Raw genomic sequence first — 24,100 nt, forward strand, 5'->3', positions numbered from 1 at the left:
GGTATATATTCTGTCACTTGTGCTGGTGCAGTATAGAAGTGTGTGTTGTTTTGAAAAGTATTTTACAGTATTCTGATTTGGAGAAGAAAAGTGATAATCTAATCCCTCTGAAGTGTTAACATTTTCATTTAATTTTTCTGAAATCATAATGAGACTGTACTTCATTACTCCACAAGCATGAATGTAGAGGGCTGTACATAAATAGCATAGTCAGATTTGAGTGTGCGAAGTTAGCAGAAATTGGAGAGAATTGAACAGCAGCTGATCTTTCACACTAGTCTTCTTGCATCATTAGTTGTTCATCATGTATTTGCTCTTGATTTTCATAAAAATATTTGCTGTCTACTGGAGCACGGTGACTGAAATGGAAAGGAATTCATATGATCTCATGTAGTGATGGGAAGGTAGGCACAAGAGAACATTAAATCAAGAAGATGGTTTAGAACTAATGTAGGTTAGCTAGTGCTACAGATGTTGTTAATTTCCTTTACTCTTTTTTATTTTATACACTGTATGCATTAATCCTTCAAATAGAGCAGATCTATTTTTAACAGATAAGATGCAGTAAACAACTGCAATTGAATAATAATTGCTTGTGCAACATATGTTGTGAATTAATACTTAGTTAATTTGTGCTAGATTGTTTATTTCTGTTGTCAGCATCTTGATTCTGTCATGTGAGTCAAGATTTCATAGTGAATCCTATTGCTCATAGGAATTGATGTTAATAATTCTCCTTTCTTGCTCAAATATGAGCAACAGTTTAATTTGTGTTATCATTCTAAAAGGTGCATTTTTGAAGTTCTCTATCACTTACAAAAGTACTAACACTGAATTTTTGTGAATGTGTTCAGGTTATTTGAACTACAGCAACTCCTCACCATTATTGTTTTCTTCAGCTACTCAGATAACAAGAAGAGATGGCTGTGCTTTGTTCCAGACTATTTCATTGATTATAGATGACATGGACATTTCAAGCAAAGCAATGAGAACAATCTTAATTTTCTGCTCTGTGCATTGGGCTTGAGCACCCATATATCTTTTGTGGGCGGTTGGCACTACGTAATGTTTTCACTGCAGTTCCCTCTCTTGACAGCACAAGAACATATGTTCTTGGGCTGAAATTCGCAGCACAGTTGTAGATTAGCAACTTTACCCCAGCAATATCTGTATGTCTCTTGCAGAAACAAGAAAAGGGTTTCTGGGAGAGTTGCCAAAAGCTTCATCCACCTACTGACTCTAAGAAGTGACATTACTTTCAGCCCGTCACCTCCAAAGAGAAATAATTGACAGGTAGAAACCCTGTCCAATTTTTAGAGGAATTAGCAAAGGGAGGCTGCATGTATCTGGCAGAAGGGATTTATTTCTCAGGGGCAAGTGAGAGAAGACTCATTGGTGTTTATTTCATTTTGGGTAAGAACAATTTGGAATGGCAGGAAAATGGGCAGATGCTCAAGATTAGATGAAATGAAGGGGGTGGGAGTGCTGCCATGCACTGAAGGCTGTGAAGAGCCAGGACATATGCCAGTAGTTCTGGGCAAATAAAAAGGGAAAAGGGCACCTGGAACGAGGAAAAATGTGGGAGGTTTGAAGGATCCCATTGAAAAAATAGTAGTGCCTTTAGGTATTAGGGTGGAACTGAGCTCTCGTTTGTTCTTCATATCGCTTCATTGTAAAGAAACATGTTTGTAGTCATGATGTCCCAGTACACCGTGCTTCCTTAGAAGTGGAATGTCGACCTTTTCTGTCGCTCACCTGTACTTAGGTCTTTTAAGAGCAGCTTGAAACCAGATGTTGATGTTCTCTGTCCCAAAGTACTTATGTATTTGAAAAATTATCATTATTATTGATTATTTAAAAATTACTGTTCTGTTGGTGACTGTACTCAGATAGGTAGTTCCTGACCTCTTCCTTCTGTGGCCTTGTCCTGAGTGGTCTCAACCAAATGATTAGGGCTCCTCATCTGTGCAGACATTCGCAAAGTTGGCTCATGATTATCAACCACTTTCTTAGGTAAATTCTCTTCTCAAGATTCTTTTAAAACTAAATATTAAAATCACTCTCAAATACATTTTTGTGTGTGAGACATATCCATATTCCATAATAAATCAAGGCTTGACTTAATCACGTCTCTTGCTTCCTTGAGCCATTCTAATGAAACAAGAAATCTCTTAGTAAAAATATCTTCGCAGAGGCCTGCAGTAATACCTGATTTGCAAGCTGTAATTTTGTTTGAATTGTATTGAACTGTACAGTTCAACAGATTGTATGCAGCTGAAGTGTACCACGTGTCGTTCCTACCATCACAGTAAAATGTTTTTTGATATTGCTGTTTTCTGAATAACCATTAATTTGGATCACAATCTTAATAATGCAGTACCAAAGACTATTGGCTTAACGAGCTGCACTTAAAATGTGTGAGCTGCAGTAATGAAAATCGGGTTTCCTTTTCCTTAGATGTTTGTGTTAGTGCACAGGAAGGACATATAAATGCAACAGCCAGATACATTGCATATAAATACAAATCAGTTATCTGCTTGGATCCTGCTTCTTGGAAGTAGGCAAGGCTTATCTAGTTAACCTGCCTTGCTTAGTACAGGGGTATATCATGGCTACCTGGCTTATGAAAATTTTCACTCTGTGACTTTTCTGAGTTTGATTCATATATTGTTGCATCAGAGATAACAGCATTGCTATAGCATAAAGAGGTGAAAATGTGCACTATGAAAGAGAACTCAAGAGAGAGCAATGAGAGAGAAAAATGACTGTGCCTGGGCTTCTGTGCCTCTCTCGCTCCTGGATTCACCCACCTGGAGCAAAGCAAATGGCACGCAACACGCTCTGCAGGGTGGATCATCAGCAGCAACCACATAGCTGAGTATACTCGGCACATAATTTTTTTCCGTTTTTGCCTGTGCCATTTAGTCAGCAGCTGGGCTTTTTTATTTTTTGTTTGTTTGAATAGGCTTTCCATGTATGTATGATGAGTTTGAGAACAGCCATGCCTTGTAGGAATAACTGTTTTAGGATGTGCATTCCTCCTGCTTGGAAGCCTTGTCTTTTGGGGCTCTGTAAACTGCAGAGGAAAATTCTGTTGCCATATGAGAGTGATCTAAGTCTCACACAGTGTCAAATCCCTTACCTGTAAAGCATTGTGTCTCTCACCGTCTCCTCTTGTAGGTATTTTTACTGTTCCTATTGGGCTGGGACAGATAATATTCACATTGTTGGATTGCATTTTTTCATTTATGTGAAAGATGCAATGCTTTCTAATTCTCTTTGTAGACAGAGTATAAACATGTATTTCTGCAACGAAGTATGTCTAGATAGGAGAAAAGCATGCACGCATTATAGGAGATGTATATACCATATAAAAATGGTACATCCAATGGTGTGCCATCAGATTCAAAGTGAAAACTCGTTTCATTTAGCTTTGAGTCTTTTCAAAGCTGGCTTAGTGAAGTTTGCTCTATCGCTGTCACTAAAGACATGGTATTTCAATAGATTTGAACTGTAACTCAGAGAATTGAACTGTAACTCAGAGCTCTATATTAAAACAGCATGCATGAGTTTCATTTTATAGCCAGGGAATCTGAATCGCAGACTGGAAATTCATTAGACTGACTAGTGAAAACTGGACTAAAAGACTGGGCATCATTCTGGGAACAAGCTCATTTCTTTTTGGTCAGGCATTTACAGGTTTTGTCATTTCAGTTGTGATTGCATATAGTGTAAGAGGAAAGGAAAATGAGAGCCATTTACAAATGCTGATATAAGTGTTTTAATGCAACAAAATGTTGCTGTGGGAGAGAGATGGATGGGTATTTAAACAACAAAAGTTATATGCACCAGTTTTCTTTCTTTGTGATAGAAAATCATTGCTGGCAGCTTGTCACATGATGATGAAATAGTTTAGAGGAAACGTACTTAGTGCAATACAAAATAAACATAGTAAGTGTTATTTTTGTCCTGGGTAATGTGTAAAATTCATGACTTTCATAGAACCACAGAACCGCTGAGGTTGAAGGTACCTCTGGAGATCTTCTTGTCCAACTGCTCTGCTCAGAGGAGCATCACCAGAGCAGGTTGCTCAGGTTCGTGTCCAGTTGGGTTTTGAGTATACGTGTCTCCAAGGATGCAGCCTGCACCACTTCTCTGGGCAAGCTTTTCCAGCATTCGATCACTCTTGCATAATGACTTGTACTTCAGTACGTGCCTGCTGCCTCTTGTTACCACTGAGAAGAGTCTGGCTTTCTATACAGAGCAGCTAGTGATATTTTAGTACAATAAAAATTAAAATCTCTATGGAAAAACTCAGCATTCATGACTTCCAAAATATGAAAACAAATACAGTATTTCTCACCATCAGCAGTGTGTTGGAAATGGGAGATAAAAAATGAAAAATCTTTGCCTGGTGCACAGGGAGATAACAGACAGCGTGTATCACTTGATGCTGTGCTCTGCTGTTTGTCGAGTACTGTGTACACAGGCAGGATTCAGCTATTTGGATCCAAAAGTCAGTCATGACCAGACTTGTTAAGAAGCAGGGGAAAAGCCAACAACAAAAGCAACCAATCCAAAGTTACAATTTTCTCCATCTCTTGTTCTTTTACCTTTTTTTTTCTTTTTCTTTTTTTTTTTTTTTCCTGTGAGACATCCACTTGTGGAAACCCGTCTATCAAATTTCCTCTCTGTTTCCCAAAAGAGATGGATTATTGGCACAGGGTGCTAAAGAGGTCTGAGAACTGATGGGTTTTTTGCACATCCACTCTGAAGTTGAGCAAGTGTGTTGATTACTCTCAATCTTCGTTCTTCATCAGTGAGGCAGGAAGAATATGTCTTTCTCTCCCAGTGCAGGGCTACCCCATCCCTCTGTCTGTGTGACAGGTGAGCAGTGTCTGGTCCGTAGGTGAGAGGACATGGTGCTGCATCATGGGCTGGGAGTGCCAAGGAGGGTCTGGGTGAGCAAGTGTCTTCTGGTGATGGAGGCGTAGTGGAAGGTGCATGGGATGTTTGTCTTTTCACTTTGGTGGTGCTGGTGTACAGCACCTCTTGGAGAGACGGTGAAAGGCACAGACTTTGCAAGTACATGGTACAGGGAAATTTAAGTTGGAATGAATGGCTGACTTTTCCTCTGCCAGTCAGCTAAGTGTACGTGTACTTGTAAATCCCATGTTTAAATGTTCACCTCTTTTTTTTTTTTTTTTAAATAAAAATCGTTACTATATCTCTCCCTGGGTTTGAGACCAAAAATACATGGGCATGTAAGAGTAGCCTGATAAAAAATTGAATAATTTAAGGAAAGAAAAAAAGAAAATGAGGCTGGATGTTCAGGTGTAGTGATTTTATTAGAAAAGCACATAGGATTTCATTGGCAGTAGTTGGATCTGGGTTTTGACCTGTTTTCGTCTATTTAACCATAACCCAGAGCAGTGTATTTACACTGCATTTGCAGTACACACTTGTGTTTCAAGAGTTTCCGCAGATGCATATTCATATATTTGTCCGTCTGCCTTGTTTCCGTGGTACCAAGGCTGTGCATTGGTGCAGAGCAGGCCTGGGTTTTGGCTGAATGAGCAGGCAGGCAGTTGCACGGGCAGTAGAAGCCACGCAGCAGGCTGGGCTTTCCTGCGGTGCCCTAATGTGAGTCTGAGTGGCATCAGCAATGATTATTCCAGCCTTTTTTTTTGCCGTGTTTGTTGTATTTTTAAATGAATTTATGTCATTTTGTAATGAGTACTAGTCACACAAGAAAACAAGCAAATTTCTCAGGCTGAAATTCACCGTCCATGGAACCAATAAAGGGGCAGTGTGATTGGGAAGAAGATGATGAACTTTCCTTTAAAACCAGGAAAATCATTACCTGCTGGGCTTAGTTCTGTCATGACTGAATTTGGGGCCGAAACAGATGCTGCTTGTCCTGTCTTGGTAAAGCCCTTGGGAAGGAGTCTGGCCAAGGTCTGAAATGAATTTGCAAGTCGGCTGAGCCAACTGCTTCCTTCACAGCTGAGAGCTGTCCGGGGAGCCCCGCTGAGCCCCCTGTTGCTATTGTTAAATGCAGAACACGGGGCTGATTTTGGTAAGGGCTGGCTGGGCTGGAGGGGACACTGGTGGCGGCGTGGTGAGGGCACGGCTGCTGCCTTCGGGCCTTGCTGCTGCCTGGGGCGCTGCCTCCGGGGCTCGGCCCGTAAGGCGCTGTCCTTCCTTGAGGTAAGGAAGAAAGAAAAATTAAGTTTCGTTAGCCTGAGAAGACAGAATGGTTCTCTTATCCCCCTCACCCATGTTTTCAGTCATGCAGATACAATTTTCTAAACATAAAAACAGCTGGTGGAAGCTACTTTCAAATGCTTATTTTAGAGGTATGGCCACCTGAAAGCATTTACCTACACTTACAAGGATAATGCAGGTGGTTTATAAGATATTCTTAATTTCAAGATCTAAATATAAGATTCTTGTGAAGTTTCCTGTGCCTTGCTGCTTCCTGTCTCCCTTAACTCTCCAAATATATTTAATATTAAAATCCCATTTGTTAAATCCTATATTCAAAGCATACTTTTGAAATTACTTAATTGCCAGCTTTTTTCCCCTTCCTGGAATTTAATTTCTTGGCTCTCCCAAGGAATGAAATGAAGGGATGTTAACATTAAGATAAACAGCTTTACAAATGCTGTTTCACTAAATCCAAATTGACGTAAAGCATTGTATGAATTTGGGTACAAAATCAAATATCAGTGAAAATGTCAGGACTGTGCATAATTCCATTATTGCATATAAATAAGTGTATAGATTCATAAATAGCTGGACATAAGCAACTATTTAGAACCCTTTAAAGCAGCACAGCAAAATGAGGTGGGAATTGACTGAGTCAAGAAAATTTCAAAAGAGGAGGTCTGATCTTACAGATATTCTTGTATAGGCCAATTGGAATTGCAACTTGGGAGGGGACTATAAATCAGCTTCAGCTCCTTTTTTTTTAAAAAAAATATTTTGGACATAATTTTACTGGCTTTAAAAGAAGTCAAAAAGACCTAAGTGATTTATTTTTCTTAAAGGACACTTTCTAGATGTTCTACAATTGGTCTAAGAGAATATTTCACTGTTGTGGAAAAAAAATGGAAAGGGAAACTGCTTAGAAAGTATAATGTGTACAGGAATCAGAACTGTAGCTTCTTGGCATTTTAAGTTAACTGATTCATTTGTTTTTCTTTAAAATGACGCTATGGAAAGCGATGCCTTTTTAGTGTTGTTTCAAGAAGCTTACAGAAATAAAATCCAGCTTCAGAATTATAATTACAGAATATCAACTGCCATATGTTATTTTGGTTGTTTAGCATTATCTCTCATGAGGTTTTATTGTGAGATTAACAAGTAATGAGTGAATTGAAGAGGAAGCTTTTTTTCCTGTCCCTCAGTCTGAGAAAAAACAATATACACTGCATGGTAAGTTTTGTTTTTGCACGTGTACATGCAAAGATTGTGACATTTTTGTTTTCCTTTGTAAACAAGAGAGATCAACAGAATGATTTGGATAGGCAGTGTCACAGTTCTTAGTCTACTCTTAATTTAGCCTATGTTCTTTGACACTGAATAGCTACATGTAGCACCACATGTACAGAAAACTGTCCGTTCGTTGTGGCCCCTACATAACGCTTTTTCTTCAGGTAAGGCCTTGCTTGTCAATCAAGGCGTAACATGGAATATATGAATTGGAGTTGCACAACTTTGGAAATTTCTGAACATATGATGATAGAACTTAAGCATAACATTGGCTTTTAAATTGTCTTTCTCCTCATTGGCATCTAATGAGCTATTGTCAACATATAATAAATTATTTCTTTTTACAGATCCGTAGAAGGGGTCATTTCTGAAGACAGGTCTTTCTAGATTTTCTAAAGGCATCAAAATGACTATGGGGTTGTCATTCTTCACGTCTGTTTCCATTATAACATGGAATACAAATGACTGTGTTCTGTGTTGGAATATTAGATATGCGTCTTCTGCATCCTAAGACAGTTTTTACCAGTTGCTGGAAGTGATCCATGTTGCAGGTTGGAGTTAAAAGGAGGCACAAATATGAGATAATTCTTTAATACAGGAGTCCTCTCTTTACTCCTAGGAATGGCCTAAGATTAGATGCTCCTGATACTTACTTGGTGATTGGGACTGGATTCTTGTTATATGCATTTGGCTGGGCTGTATCTAGATTATTGTAGCTTCTGAGGTCATGTTCTTCAATATACAGCAAACAAAGCTAGCTTTGAAACTAAACTGTAGAGTGATAAATAAACTGAATCTTCTGAGAGGAAAAGGAAAATCACCCAAGTGGTAGTGTCAGTTTCTTAAGATATACAAATGTTTATAAGGAGTTACTTATTTAGTGACTGGTACAGTTCCTTCTCAGGTAAACTGTTGAAATCTGGTACAATTTGTTGATAAAAAAAGCTGCTCATGAATAGAGAGATTGAATCCAAATCTGATCTCTAGGTAAGAAGTATTTTTTATTGTGAATTTCTGTAAGTACATCACATCTACTGGGTTAATTAATTTCCCATATATAATGTATTTTCCCTGGAAAATAGACGTGTTTAAAAATAGACATTTTTAAGAAATGGGGACCAGTTGGTTTTATTCCTCATTTATTTCTTTAAAGTCCACAAACAAACAAACCCAACCAACCAACCAAAAAAAAAAAAAAACCACACAGGAGTCTGTTTACTGGATCTTCAGACAGCATTGAAAATGAGTATATATGTATATTACTGAATTAGTAAACAGATGTTTGTATCAGAGCTGTATTTAAATTAATTACATGAGTGTTTTGTTAATTGCAGCTTTTACAGTCCTGTCCAAGTGTGACACCAAACTGTCCAGGGTCTAGCATGGACACAGTGGAGCATAAAAAGAAAGAACAGCTTTTATAGTGATTCAACCAATAAATATATTTACAGACATTTACTTGTCCAAAGTTGATCAAATGAAATGGTAACCTCAAAAGATGAAGCAAAGTCTCGTCTCTCATCAACATGGAAATATGGCCACAGCCTGAGGCCATCACAAGGTATCAAAAGCAAACAAACAAAAACCCGTCTCCAAAAGGTGCAGCATACAAGAAAATAGATATAGCTAAAAATTTTCAAGTGCCCCAAATGGTTTCTCTTAGTGAAGCTCCTGAACGGGAGGTGGATAACTTGCTGTAGAAATAGTTAAAGAGAAAACTTGGTTGAGATTTTTGGGTCTCCTTTGAGAGAATTGCCATGAAGAGAGGTCTTCAATCTGTTTCACTCCTGTAGTATTGCTGTCTAGTAGTAAGAGAAACTACCAAAAATTCACTACACTTTACATTAGAGATACAGGATGCAAAAGGAAAGAAGAAAACCCCACTCTTTGCTGTTTGGAAAGTGGTGTAGTCGCAAATGAGGTAACAGGCATGGACAAGGCACTGTATGGTGTGAAGGACTTTCTTGTTGGGTTAGTAATGTTGGAATTCTTTAGTGGTACAACTGCAGGTTAAAATCACTAATGAGTTTATGCACTGACAGCTAGTAATTAGAGTACATGGATCATACTAATGCATCATTTCATCTACAAGCTGTGGAGTCTTTGATGAGGAGCTTGTTATATATTTCAAATCATCTGAAATTAAAAGTACAACAAAATCGCTTCACTTCTGTCCCCTTTCACCCAAGCCTCCAGCAAAACCCTGCAGGGACACCATGCTGAACTAAATCTTAAGGAGTTAGATTCTATATCCTCATTAAAAATACTGCAAAATGCTACTATTAAGTATAGTGGCAATATGGTGATTTGACACTTTTAGTGTTATACTGATCAATTTCCATTTCAAACATCATAAACCTGCCATGGCCCACAGTCCCCAAAGATGTTTGGTAAAGAACTTTTTTTTAAAAAAATTACAGCATTTAATTGTAACTGATGATGCGTGTCAGTACCAGTCTCAGGAGGGCTTCCAGCTGCAGCTCCAGTAGAAATGAGAATTCCCTGCGTGACCCTGATGGCTTCTGCACCATAAAATCTTTCTCTTTATGGTATTGAAGTTAAAAGCGACACATACCTTTCCCAGTTGGATGTTTGGAGCGGGCATGCTAATGCCAAATCATGCTGAATAGAAGGAAAGCTTTCTGGGTTATTTGTTTGCATATTCTACAACATATATATGTTTGTTTGTTTCCTTTAAATAGCAAACAGCATTGCAGCTTGTTCAGTAAGTCCTAATGTCTAAGCTGCAGCTATGTGTTTTTCACTTCCACCACTATAGTTCATAGAACCATTAAGGTTGGAAAAGACCAAGATCATCTGGTCCAACCATCCCCCTACCACCAATGTCACCCACTAAACCAAGTCCCTAACCACCACGTCCAACCTTTCCTTGAACACCCCCAGGGACAGTGACGCCACCACCTCCCTGGGCAACCCCTTTCCAGTGCCTGACTACTCTTTCTGATAAGAAATATCTCTTAATTTCCAACCTAAAGCTCCCCTGGTGCAACTTGAGGCCATTCCCTCTAGTCCTATCACTAGCTATCTAAGAGGCCGACCCCCAGCTCCCCACACCTTCCTTTCAGGTAGTTGTAGAGAGCAATGAGGTCTCCCCTCAGCCACCTCTTTTTCAGACTAAACAACCCCAGTTCCTCAGCTGCTTCTCACAGGACTTGTGCTCCGGGCCCTTCACCAGCTTCGTAGCCCTTCTCTGGACACGTTCCAGGGCCTCGATGTCCTTCTTGTACTGAGGGGCCCAAGACTGAACACAGCACTGGAGGTGCGGCCTCACCAGAGTAGAGTACAGGGGGACGATCACCTCCCCGGTCCTGCTGGCTGCACTGTTCCTGATACCAGCCAGGATGCCTTTGGCCTTCTTGACCACCTGGGCACACTGCTGGCTCATGTTCAGGCAAGCATCAATCAGCACCCCCAGATCCTTTTCCTCAGTACAGCTTTCGAGCTGCTCTGCCCCAAGCCTATAGCGCTACATGGGGTTGTTGTGACCAAAGTGCAGGACCGGGCACTTAGCCATGTTGAACCTCATCCCATTGGCCTCTGCCCATAAATCCAACCTGTCCAGGTCCCTCTGCAGGGCCTTACTACCCTCCAGCAGATCGACACTACCCTCCAACTTGGTGTCATCTGTAAACTTAATGAGGGTGCACTCAATTCCCTTGTTCAAACTATCAATAAAGATACCAAAGAGAATGGGCCCCAACACTCATTCCCATTGCTATCTTTGAATGAAGTCTGTCAGTAGCAGCAATGGAGATCTCCACGCAGGTGGGATTCCAGGCTGCCAGCAGCATCTGGAGGTCTTGTTGTGCAGGTGGCAGGACTGCGAGCAGCAGGGTTAGAAGCGAAGCTCCCTGGGCTCCTGGTCCAGCTCCCTTCTTGCAGTAGTGCCACCACCAGCAGAGAACACAGCTTTTGGCCACAACAAAGAAACAAGCGTCATTCTTATCTACGGCAGGTTGTTTTTCTGTTGTTTTACTTTTTGGCTCTGTGTGTGATTCAAACCCTGGTAAAGTATTTTGTCACATGCTGATAATGCTGGTTTGACTGGTCTCTGAGCTGTGCTGCAGAGCACAAGAAGTCACGGGGACCACATCTCTTCCAGAAAAATTGCTGAGTAACTTTTAATGCCTTCTGTAAAAAGTGATCTGGTGTATGCCTTATCAAGAGAAAGGCGATCTTCTACGGAAGTGGACTACAGCAGAAATAGTTTGGTAGATAGGAGGAATATATTATTCTGGCCAGCACAGATATTACTAGGCATAAACTCCTTGCAGAATTCTTGGCACAGTATAGCCACGCCAAACAGAGGCCTAATTTAGCTCTCTTTTACTCTTAGCAAAGATAACTTCACCTGTATTGTGTGCTGTGGCATTTAAAGACATTTCACAGCAGGAAGTTCCAATATAAACTGTAAGCAATGCTGTTGTCCTGCATAATTCAGATCAGAGACACTTAGTGTTTGAATGATTGAAGAACACTTCCCTGAACATCTTCCTTTGATGAACTTGTTTCTTTTTTTCCCTTCTCTATTACTTCTGGATTGTACATGGCTAATGGGGGCTCTGTGGAGAGAGATTTTTGTGTAGCGTAGAAAAAAGTCTTTTTAAAAAGTTTGTATTGAAGATTGTAAACATGAATCAATAAAAATAGAATTATCTATAAAGTATAGGGATACAGAAGGCATAGGAGGAAGAAATTTCTATTCATTCAGACTGGTCTGTCAGATAACAAGTTACTGTCAGATAACAATAACTCATGCACCAACTGAATGGGGTTTTATGTGCATAAAATAATCCTTTATTTCTTTGTCCAGGTTTTGATTTTGTTGTTATACCTTTCCACCACTTTGAGCAAGACAAATTGTTGTTTTGGCTTATAGGAACTGTGCCACCGCTGTCACCAAACGAGGAGAATTGAATAAGAGAAGCAGTAGGAAAAAATCAATTTCTGCATACTGTTTCCTGTCTCTTATGGCTCTTGCTGTGGTTGTACAAAGTGGTGACTGACTTCCACTATCACTTTTGTAAGCAAGGGTCTAGTCTGATGTGTGCTTAATCACACTGGAAAACCGGAACATTTTAGTAGTTGAAAGATGTGAAGTTCTTACTCATTTGGTTAACTATTAGTTTAACTACAGGTTAAACTATTTTATGATGCAGATTTATTAGGCTAGTTACTTGTGCAGGCGTATTTTTGCAAGGATATCTTGTGCTGGTTGAATTCAAGCTTTAATGTTGTGAAATGGAAGATTTCTTTTATGCTACAATGTCTCCTTCAAGAAAAGAACTTGTCATCAATTAAGAAAGATTAAGTTTGATATGTATAGAAAAAGACTGCTCTCACCCAGGAAGTTTTTGAAAACTCTGCTATGTATCACAGTTATATGGAGAGTTCAATTTCCTAGCAAAGCATGTCGTACATTTACAAGAAATCAAATTGTAACAGTCAGTTGTAAGGGAATTGATGCTACAGTCTGTGTTTTAGAGTATTGGACTAACACTGTGCCAGGCAAAAGAAATATCAATAGACTAAATAGGGGAAGGAAATACTTATGCTGATGGAATGAAGTATTGATTTAAAAAGGGGTCAAAACTTTGCTGTGTGCTAGAAATAATAAAATTGTGAATGTGCCCTGGTGTATTTTTTAGAGATTTTCAAGATTCCTAGAGGCAGTAGTATTGCAAAATATATGGAACTACAATCCTGTTTTGTTTGCTTATGTATGACTGTAAGAAAAACAGATACTCTCTAAATTGTCTGACTTGGTATTGAGGTAGATATACACTGACTGGAAAAAATACTCTGCGTCTGAATGAAGGATCCTTATTTACAACCTGTTTTTGAAAAGCCTAGGGGAATTTCAGTTCCATATATGCATTCAGTTGGAGGGCACTAATGGGTGTAAATCAACAGTTGTTCTGTAGACTTCGGGCTAAGGGTAACTCCCAACACTAAGGATCTGCCACTTGTCTTTATTGGCTTTTGGTGATCAGACTGGGTAAGGACTAAGTGTATTTAGAGGCTGAAGAATTTGTACTTGTGAGAAAGATAAGCAGAAAATGCAAACTATAACTTATCAATTAAAAATCTGTAAATATTTTTATCACAGTGTGATAAATGTATTTCCATCCGCACAGTCTCCACCTGCTGCAGTTTTACAGATAAGACTGTATTTGTACATCCCCAGGCTAACCAAGCAAACAGGGACAGGGAAAAAAAAATCTCTGAACTGAGAAAAACCAACTTGATAACAAGTTTCAAGTGTGAGTTCTTTACCTAACATGTTACATGTAAACAGGTAATATTGGGATGTTAAGGGGAAAAAAGCATAACATCAGTTGTAATCTTTCCTTGTGGTGTGGGATAATAAATTCCACCTTTGAACTCCCTACCATGCTATTGTGTTGTACAGGACAGTACCTGGAGCAGTGAGACAGCTTTGACTGTAAAACTGACTGCATTCAGAGACGTGGGTACATGGCGAATTGCCGTAGCTGTCACTTGATGGACTGATGTATGGCGTGTTTGCTTTTGGGATGAATGAAACTAAGGAGCCCGGTACTCTGAGAGCCTTGTTGAGTACCTGCCTGGGAAGTCCGTGCACTGAGGGTTTGAAGTTGGAAAAGGGCTGTAGTGAAGTACAAATGGGTTTGGGAGCTACCAACCCACTGAAGGCTGTGTTTGGACTTCATGGGTGCTAAGGAAGGGGAGCTCTTGCCACTGAGCGGCCACGTGCACACACCAGGCAGTTGAGTTGTGCGTGTGGCTGGTTCTTGGGACCAGCCAGACCTGCTTTCTCCTTTGTCCGCGTTCCCTTTGTGTTATTTTAATAACCAGCTGCATTGATAATGTGCAAGGACTGGTTGTTTTTTATAAGCCACTTTTTTGTTTCTTTTAAAATAGAAAGATGAAAACTACAGAAGCCTACCACGAGATACTAGTAGCTGGTCTAACCAGTTTCAGAGAGACAATGCTCGGTCATCGTTAAGTGCCAGTCATCCCATGGTGGACAAGTGGCTGGAGAGGCAAGACCAGGTAATATATATGTATATATATATATTACTTTATCAATCTAATCGTTATGCTACTCCAAAGTATTACAAAGAAGTATATTCTTATGTGATATTGGCTCTCTAAGCAAGATTCAAACTCCAGAAGTACGCTGACTAAATTGCTATGGGATTGCTTCTGCTTCCAAAAAACTGCACTAAGCCTGAAAATGGGCAGCTGCAAATTATTTCATTTTTGAGTTATACACCCATTTATATTGTATGTGGAATACTGCTGTTCTTCACAAATGATACCAAGAGGGTTAATTTATTTAGAGAATATTATTTTTATAAATATTTTGCTGTTAAAAGTTAATGATGTTATTACACAGCAGACCAATGTGGGTCAGTTTAGGCATTGCAGTTTTAAATGCTTGTTATTCTTAACCTTGCAAAATATATGAATAATAAATTTGAAGAAACTGCTATCATATTTATTTAGTGTACATTTCTACCACTTTTGATCTTGGGATATTTTGAGACACTAGTTCCAATTTGTTTTTCCTATATTAATAATCTGGCAGTCATAGAGGGTTGAAGGTCTGAAATTAATATTACATAGCAGTCACTTCATGTATTTGTATGTGTCTGAGATTTTTCAAGAAGTGCCTTGAAATGTACAATGAAAATGCACCTTATTGTGGAGACTGGGGATATAACAGGAAGCCCATATATAGAATAGTGCATATATAGGATTGTTTTCTCATTTTTCTTCCGTATGCAATGTTGAGTTTATGCATTGACATTAATGTACAAGGTTTGTATTTTACAGCATTAGGGTATAAAAACATAATTTGCTTTATACAGAGGAGTTTCAAAGAGAAGTTAACCTCCTGACACAGCCCAAGTTTCTCACACTGTGCTGTGTGAACAGAGGAAAAGTTTTAAAATCCAAATCTGGGCTGGTATCTCGTGACTGCTCTCTCCCTTACCTACTAAAGTCATATCAATAGTTGAAGTTCAGCATGCCTTAATGCTAGGGTATTCCAAACTTTCTTTATTCATCCCTATTCTTAGTTAAATAATATTACTTAAGTAATACCACACAGTATAAAAACCTTAAAAATGAACAAACAAACAAAGAAAAAAACAACCCCCCCACAAACCAACAAATGTGAGCTATTAGCTATTTGTGTATCTTGTAATTAGCTGCAGATTCATTTCAACTCATCAGGCTCATGAAGAAACTCTGTCCTTGGTCCTTGTATTTTTTCCTCTGCACATTTAATGACAGGAATGGTGCTGGCAATTCCATTGCTGTTTTCCCCTCAGAAGGAGTACAGGTAGTGCGGGTGAGTTAAACTACATCCATAACTGTCTCCATCTATATTGCAATGGAAAGTTGGTGCCCAGATCTGAAGGTGTCTCCTGTGATAGTGCTGTTTGTTTGATGTTTTCGAGGCATACTTCATACGTCATTAGATTTTCACTGTGGCAGTTAATGAAACTGTTGTCTCAGCAAAAGAGGTTGGATTGGGAATCTTAATAGTGATCTTCCTGTAAAATGTTGGGTACATAAATATTTTAATAGATGAGCATCCATGTTCAAAGAAGCATTAAGTTTTCTGCTGATTTTGGTCTCTGAACAGCTTAACTAGTTCAATTTATTCACAAATCAGGTAAATAATTGGGCACTAGTGGTAGTCTGAAATTGCATTTATTACCCTTGTTAACTGGTTGAAGTCTGAATTTGCAAATTCATATTTCTTATGAGCGACTTTTTGGCATTTTGTTTGTTGCTTTTTGAAGGAGAAAGGATTAATTCTTTCAGTGTGTTAATGAATCTGCCTGTACCTGGAAGATGCTTGTGCGATTTCATGCCAGCAGGATAATTAATTAGACTGAAAACCATCTAACAGGGTATGAACAGGAGAAGGCCTGTGGTGAAGACGGGCTGAAGTACAGCTCTGCAGAGAAGGGAAGGAAGGGCCTAGTGGAGAAATCCCCTTCCCTTTGTCTTTGGGTTTTAAACTCTAGTATCTTTTTCAGTGTCCTGTGGGCTCTGTTTTTCACTGGTTAGGCCTTTTACTTCTGTTTGCTTTTTGTTTAATTTAGCAGAGTTTTCTGGAAAGCTTGATAATAAGCAAACCAGAAATTTCAGAACACAGTCACGTTCTCATTCTTTTAAAAAGACAAGTAACAAGTTCTTGTAACTACAGGAACTACAAATAGATGAGATAATTATGCCAGAGACAAAAGGCCAGTCCTATCTTACTGGCTTTAAAGCATATCATTCACTCAGAAATATTGTTGAATTTATAAATATTCTAGTTATGAATATTCTATATACTCTAGTTCCATACTTATAGTGTGTATAGCATTTATTTTTCTTGCAATATAGTTTTTCGTATCCTATTTTCTCCCCTTTAGTAATGCTCTGTATTCAAAACTGTAGAAATACTGTCAGTGGAAATGGGTAACCTGAGAGCAGACGTGCAAAATGAGAAACTCCAACAAGGCTGCAGTGTAGTTTGCTAATCTGGCAAAGTCAATTCATTTAGCGACTTCCAGACCGATGCCTGTGTGTTCAGCACAGCCCTGGAGGCGGCTGGGGTGCTCTGTGCCAGTACGTGCACAAGAAGTAGCAGACAGTAGGTCTGGTGGGAGGTGTTAGGCCATGCCAAGAAGAAACCAGTTGTGCAGGGCTCATGACAGATAGGAGGGATGATAACAGTGCTGGTCCGACCTGCCTCTGTGGCTCTGCAGACTAGATGGTCGGAAACACTGCGTTCATCTGGCAGACTCCAGGGGCTTGTTCTTGGATGGCGGCTTTCCTGGCTTGGATTGAATCGCTTCTCTCAAAGTTGCCTCACCTCCTCTTTAGAATATAAGGAGAAACGACACACCAAAAATGTCAGGATGATCGCAGTCAGCTTCTATCATACATGAACGTTTGCTGGAATTGTGATGTGCCAAACAAGTGCGGTTGTTTTCTGTGGACAGCGCCTCATTTCCAATAAGCAGAACCATGGAGCAACCAATAATCCTGCCACATCATGGCCTGCCCTGCAGATGAAAATGCAAGATACCTCCTTTCTAGGAAATCATTATAGGCTGCTGTAGAAGGGACTAATCAAGGCAGGTTAGATTTATATTCTAGTAGTTGTAGAGAAATACTTCTGTAGACTCGTGTAGGTTTTAGTGCCTTAAATGGAAGAATGCATGAAGCCTGTTAAAATTCCTTGAAGTAATTGCTTTTGCTCCTACCTATTGAGCTTTACTAGGGCTCTGCTAAATTAGAATGATACATCAAAGAAGTGGAAAAGATTAATTTTGCCTCCTGCGTCCTTTAAGATGTTATGGTTATATAAGCTGGTGAGCTACTTTTACCTAAGGTTTGTTCCCAGTTTAGTTCCAGAGTTCTCCAGTTTTCTACAGGGCAAATTGATCAGTGTAATTCTCAGAAAGCTTTGGTATTTCTCATGGCCATGAAGGCAGTTATGTGAAACTGTTTGTACCAAAGAAACACACTGCCATTACAAAATCAAAAATCCAAATACCATTTCAGAATACCTTTTAGAAAAGTAAGGCCTGTATTTTTTGTTACCGCTTCACTCAATAATTTCACTAGTTCTGTCATACAGATTGCCAAGTGATAGTGATAAAAAATTAATTCTGAAATCTTTTAAGAAAAGAAAAAGTATTTTTTTTCCCCTTCTTCACCTTCCCTTCCACAGCACTTTCTTTTCTCCCGCAGCAACCAGGCTTTGAGAAATTACTTGAAATACTTTACTTCTATCCAAATTAATTCATCTATATGGTAATATCACTTTTATTTGAGAAATCTTTTTTTTCTTCATTTCACCTCAAGACTTGCTCAGGGGCCTGATCAAATCTGGAATCATGCTGTTTCATACCAGGGAGACATGAAAATGTAACATATGAAAGAGTTAAATTTTCACCAATTTTTGAAATTTAAGTATACAGAACGCTTCTCTTGGGTGGTCATTTTAGTTTCATTAGTCGAATATTGAAGCTGGCAGTGATCAAGAAACCTTGAATTGAAATAGTATATTCCTTGCTCTGCTGGAGAAGCCTATTTCGCAGAAGGATTAAGAGCACCCTGCTGTTCTGTGCACTGGGAAAAGGTGCGAGACCAGCAGGAAAGGGAACTTCTACAGCTGCCCTGCTTCATTTTGAAGCAGTTGATAGGATTTGCAAATACAAAGAGATTGGTTCAATTAAACCTGTATTTAAATATATATGCATATATCTATTTGTATTTGATACATATCTGTATATGTGTGTACTTGCTCGCTAATGAAAGCAAGGTAGGAGATGAAGTAAAATTTCATGGTTATTACAGCAGAACAGGTCTGGTTCCTAAAATCCCAGTGGCTTCCAAGTACCTAGCAAAAGCCAGAGATGAAAGCAACTAAATTATATCCTGAAATGGGATGAGAAGTGGTTGCTATTGCTGTCCTCTTGAGCACAAATTTGCTGTGCAGAACACTTCTGGTAAGTTGTTTATGACATCCATCCATAGTGATCTTGTACAGTCTCTCTGGTTCCTTTTTCAACAATGAGATCAGATGTTCAAATAGCATATGGTCTTAAATCTCCAGCTATAGAGTACCTGCCTTCAGCTGTTATTTTCAGCACAATAAGGCCTGCTACGATTGAATAGACTCTAAAAACATTCAGATGGTATAAATTAGTGCATTTCAGCACTACCAGTTGAAAAAGAAAATCAGAGCTTCAGAGTTAGGTTGGTGAATTTAAACCATTAATTTCCTTTGGATTCTTATGTGCCAGTTTACCTATGTTGTCAAATTTTTCATTTAACAACAAAACCCCTGATTCTATTTTATGCCTTTATATAAGAATAGAAGGTAGAAATGTAGCTCATTTGTTCTGTTTAGCTTTGAATGTTTCACAGGGGTAAAGCTAATGTATATAATCATCTTTATTTTCACTGGTGTACCTCTTTTGTGTTTCTCCTTGTCCAACAGGTCTATTTTTACTTTTTTGTTTATTTGTTTGTTTTACTATTTCTGTAATTATACTACGTAAAGGTCTGCAATTTCTGTGTTTCATGAACAGGAGATGGAGAGGCTTGTGGGGCAGAGTTTGTTCCTGCCTCAAACTGCTCATGTGTACAGATTGAAACTACAGGAAAAAATATTGTCATTAGTAAAGAATTCTGCTAGTTAAAGATTTGGAAAAAGAATTATCTAGGCTTCAGTCTTAGCCAGTTGTCTGTTATTCTGTACAGTGTCAAATAGAGTCTCACTGCTTTTCTCCCTGAGTACATACATATAAATTTTCTCATGATAACATTAATGAATATAGAACCATGACAGCAGATAAAGTGTAAAAGACAAAGATGGTAGGAAATGTTATGTTCTTTAGAACACCTTTCTGTCACAAAGACAGGTATGCTACCTATATGTTCACAGCTCTAGGCCTAATGCAGGGGCTCTGGCTCTTTTTTTGGGGGGGTCTTCACTGGATTGTCACAGCCAGCCAGGAGGCTGCCCAGGCACTGTGAGACCACGCAGAACCATGCTGAGGCTGATCATGAGATGAAGAAATGTTACCAGGCAGTGAACATGGCCCTAGCTTTATCATGCAGTTTGCTGTGTTTCTCCGGGCAGCGCTGTAGGACAATGACAAGAAAGGCTGGATTTGGCATGTGCTATCATATTAAATATTAGGCCATAGGGTAAACATGGGCAGGTAGAAGCAGTGGCCAGCAGTGACCATTGGTAGGGGACTCATTTATGGTTTATGTTAGTCAAAGAGCTGATCAAAAGGCCTCAAGGTGCCCCTACAAATGTTCAGTCTCCCCAGTCCCATACCCCCTTGCACCCACTCAGCTTTTTTACTACTTGAGGGTGGTTCTTGTCCACGTGATCCTGACGGCTTCCACCTGATGGAATGGTCAACATTATTTTATGGTGGTCAACATCCCCAGGTGCTACGGCAATTGTACATCATGTAGAAGGCCAAAAGCTTGATCTGGAGTATTTTCTGTTAGCTGCTGCTGCAGGTAAATAGGTATCACCTGCTGCCTTTATTTGTGTATATTTGCACAATGTTAACTCCTTTAGCTCAGGAACAAAGATGTCCACTTCTGTCTCAGCAGGGGCAGCAGCTGCATCTGGCTCTGGGCTAACGAAATGCCCTGTGTGGCTGTCAGATGAGCACCATGATGCCTTGGAGCCATGGCTACGCACAGGTGTAATAAAATACATACACTTTTTGACTAATCACACCTTAGGGATGATTTGTATATATGATAGAGTCAAAACCATTAAACTTCCCAGAAGAATGTAGTGGTGTTAGGTATCACTAATCCGTATACGATCACAATTAAATGATTATTCTCTTGACTTGCTTCAACGCTCTCCTCCATTATATCTATTATATTGTTGTTATTATTACTACTACTACTACTACTACTACTACTGCATTAGAAAAAATACTGTGCAGTGAGATCCCAAATGAGATGCCTGTATTTCGGTGTTTATACTGTGAGAACATACATAATAAATACTGAGGCCCCCCTACAGTACAGTAGCAGAGTCTAGGTCCACCTCCAGCTGAAGGTGTACGTGAGGGCAACTGAGCTGAGTTCAGGCTGGACTCCACTGAGACACTTCCAGTGGCTGAGGCTCTGCTGGGAGTTTAGGTGCCCAAGTCCCACAGAAACAAACTCTTATGATGGCCATGTAAATTTTGTATTTTTATGTTTGTGATTTCTGCTTTATAAGGTTGAATTTTTTATTTTTATTTTTTATTTTTTTTTGCTACAGTGAGAATCAGAGTTGCAGGCCTTTTCTGGATTTGAGTCTGACTTTGGACCTAAATGGTTTCAGATACAGAATTCTAAATCTAAACTTCATTTCCATATCTAAAAGCCATTTTTTTTAGGTTCTAACTTGATTTGTGCCTGACTTTTGTGTAGACTCAAATTCTTTTCCCATTGGAATAGTTGTCACATATGCCGAATTCAGAAGAATCTCTTCTGCATGTAGCTCAGATATGAGTATGCTCATACATATATTTATTAATATTCTTTAAATGTGTGTATAACCACAGAAAAAGACGCCTTAAAGAGAAAGGCCCATCTTTATAATGAATACATTAATATATACAGGGATAAAATTTCAAAGTTCAAACTATAGTATGTATCAGTTTTAAGAAAATATGATCATGGAATTCAAAAGCTTGTGTATTTTTATGCAAAATGGACATTTATGGACATGCCCTGAATTGTATATTTTGGAAAGAGTTTCTTTTTCATATTTGTCTTGGAGTTATGAACAGCTTTAATGTTATTTTTCTGTGCTGAGGGTTTCAGTTTATATGAGATAGGAGGTTGGAATAAACAGCTTTATTGCTTGGGGACAGCTGTAGTAGTGCTGCTTTTATAAACAGTGTTTCATGCTGGCATCTATCTTGTTCTCCTTCAAAAATAATCTGTCATTTCATACTGTGTATTAAATAGGTGAGACGGTTTCAGGGCTACAGCCTGTGCTCGGTTATGTGCTGCTGTGTAGATATGAATGCAGAGGCAGGACACAGTTCTGTATGTGGAGGGGTGTCAGGAGTCCACAATTTTTAAAAAAAAAGGTTGACTTTACCAAAACAAACAAACAAACAAACAAAAAAAAACCCTCAGGGATTGTAATGCTTATAGAAATAGACATGCACCATATGCAGATATATATCCTAAACGGTCACTCATATAGACATGTATACATATAGACGTATGTACAGATGGACTGGGCTGAAATCTGAACAAGACCTACTCTGTTCTGCAGAGCCTTGCTGAGGAGTGTTGGCACACGTCATGGGCATTTTTAGGGTTGCTGGTAACCACACACTGCTGGTTTCATGCCCTTTTTGGACCAAACTATTTAAGTAATCATGTTATAATGGTGGTTAATGGTAATTAAGCTATGATACCAGGGAAGTATGTCATAACTCTTTTAAATTACATGGAGATTCTGTAAGAACCTTTAAATAAATTATTGCTGTTATTTTTCCTACCATTTCCTAAACATGTTGCAGAGCAGTACCATCTCTGGCTTTTTTGACTGAAGCCTGTCCATGATAGCAGGTCAGATAAGGACATCTGAAGGTCCCTTACTGTGCATGGGAGAGTGTTTTGTCTAAGGGATGTTTCAGATCTTCCTTTTCTGCTTTGAAAAACTTGCTTTCCTTTCCTTTCATCGCGCTGTGGAGAAGATTTATCTTCCAGTGTGTTTTTTTCTTAGCACGGGTGTACACGATGTTGTATCCCAACTAGTTGTTTATAATAGAAACGGTCTCGGTATTTTCATGATGTGCCTGTTGCTGCTCCCAAGCTGTGTCCTCAGAAGCCCTGGTGGGAAGGCGCGATGAGTTCTTACTGCTGGAGGTGCTGATGGCTGGGGGGTGCCGCAGCTCTCCGGCGCTGGTCCCCAGGCTCTTGCCATAGGGCCAAGCAGGGTGGCTCAGCTCGGCTCAGCTCGGCTTGGCTCAGCACAGCCCAGCATGCATGGAAGAGAGCCCAGGGAGCGGCACGGTGGCCTCCGTGATGCAAGAGCGAGCAATACAGCCTGCTAAAGTAAGGCAGGAGTGAAGTACATTAATGAAATTAAAATTTGTCCTCATTCCCTTGGTGGGTAATACAGCTAATGAAAATAGATCTCACCAAATTAAGATAATTTATTTCATTAGTTTATAGCACTAGAACTTTTCAGGGCAGTGCTTGAGGTTGGCGCACCTCATGGGCATTTTTAGGGTAACCACACAATGCTGTTTTCCTGCCTTTTTGGACAAAACTATTGAAGTGCAAACCTGAAATAGATGCAGTTCCACTGTCTGCTTCAAAGACCAGGAGGTTAAAAGTTTTAAGTGTATTAAACCAATTTTGTTAATTGTGTCTATAGAGGATTCTCCCTCGCCCTTGGTGAAGCTTCTTAATTTAAAATTCACATTCTGCTGCATTCCGGCCTCTTAACCAAAGTGTAAATGTGTAAGTGATTAGTTGTATCATTGCTGCTTAAAAAGAGATTCTGCATTTCTGTTTCAGAAGATGGTACTGGTAGTACATGATATTGATATTTTTAATGGAAAGAAAAAAAACCACACTTCTATTCTATGTTCTCATTTTCTTGTTTCGATTTCTTCCTCCTGCATTTCTGCGTTGTGATTTGCAATGCATATTTCTACTGGAAAGCTTCTTCCTTTCTTCCTAGGAAAGAAGTGATGCCATCTCAAAACCCCAGCTCTCCAAATCCCGTTTCTGTTTTATTTTCAGGTGTCTTGATGTTGTCTTTCTTCATGTTCTATCAGAAAGACACCATTTAAAATTGAAAAGTTGTCTCAAATGCAGTTTTTTTTTTCCCTCTGTTCATTTCAAATCATAAGAAAATCCAGGACTGAGAATTTGCTTGATTTTGCTGCCAAGCCAAACTTTTATAACTCTGCATTAGAAGTCAGCCTGGCCTTAGCTAAAGCTTCAAGTTAACTTAATTTTCAGTTAATTTCATTTTCATTTTAGAACTTGCTTGCCTTGAAATGGAAAAATAAGTGCTCTT

At 39.2% G+C, this 24,100-nt stretch overlaps 1 protein-coding gene across 18 annotated transcripts in view; it reads left to right on the forward strand.

The window, feature by feature from the left end:
• PARD3 (par-3 family cell polarity regulator) overlaps nucleotides 1-24,100 on the forward strand; it is a 447,799-nt gene that overhangs the window by 177,396 nt on the left and 246,303 nt on the right. For 13 of the 18 annotated variants that reach the window (XM_066991514.1, XM_066991515.1, XM_066991510.1 and 10 more), the window contains one exon: nucleotides 14,422-14,553. The exons of the other annotated variants lie outside the window; for them this stretch is intronic. In XM_066991514.1, coding sequence (XP_066847615.1) covers nucleotides 14,422-14,553 — 132 coding nt within the window. The remainder of the gene's footprint in view (nucleotides 1-14,421; nucleotides 14,554-24,100) is intronic. 18 annotated transcript variants of the gene reach the window in all.

This window comes from Anser cygnoides, chromosome 2, assembly GCF_040182565.1.
Source record: "Anser cygnoides isolate HZ-2024a breed goose chromosome 2, Taihu_goose_T2T_genome, whole genome shotgun sequence".
NCBI classification, from domain to species: Eukaryota; Metazoa; Chordata; class Aves; order Anseriformes; family Anatidae; genus Anser; species Anser cygnoides.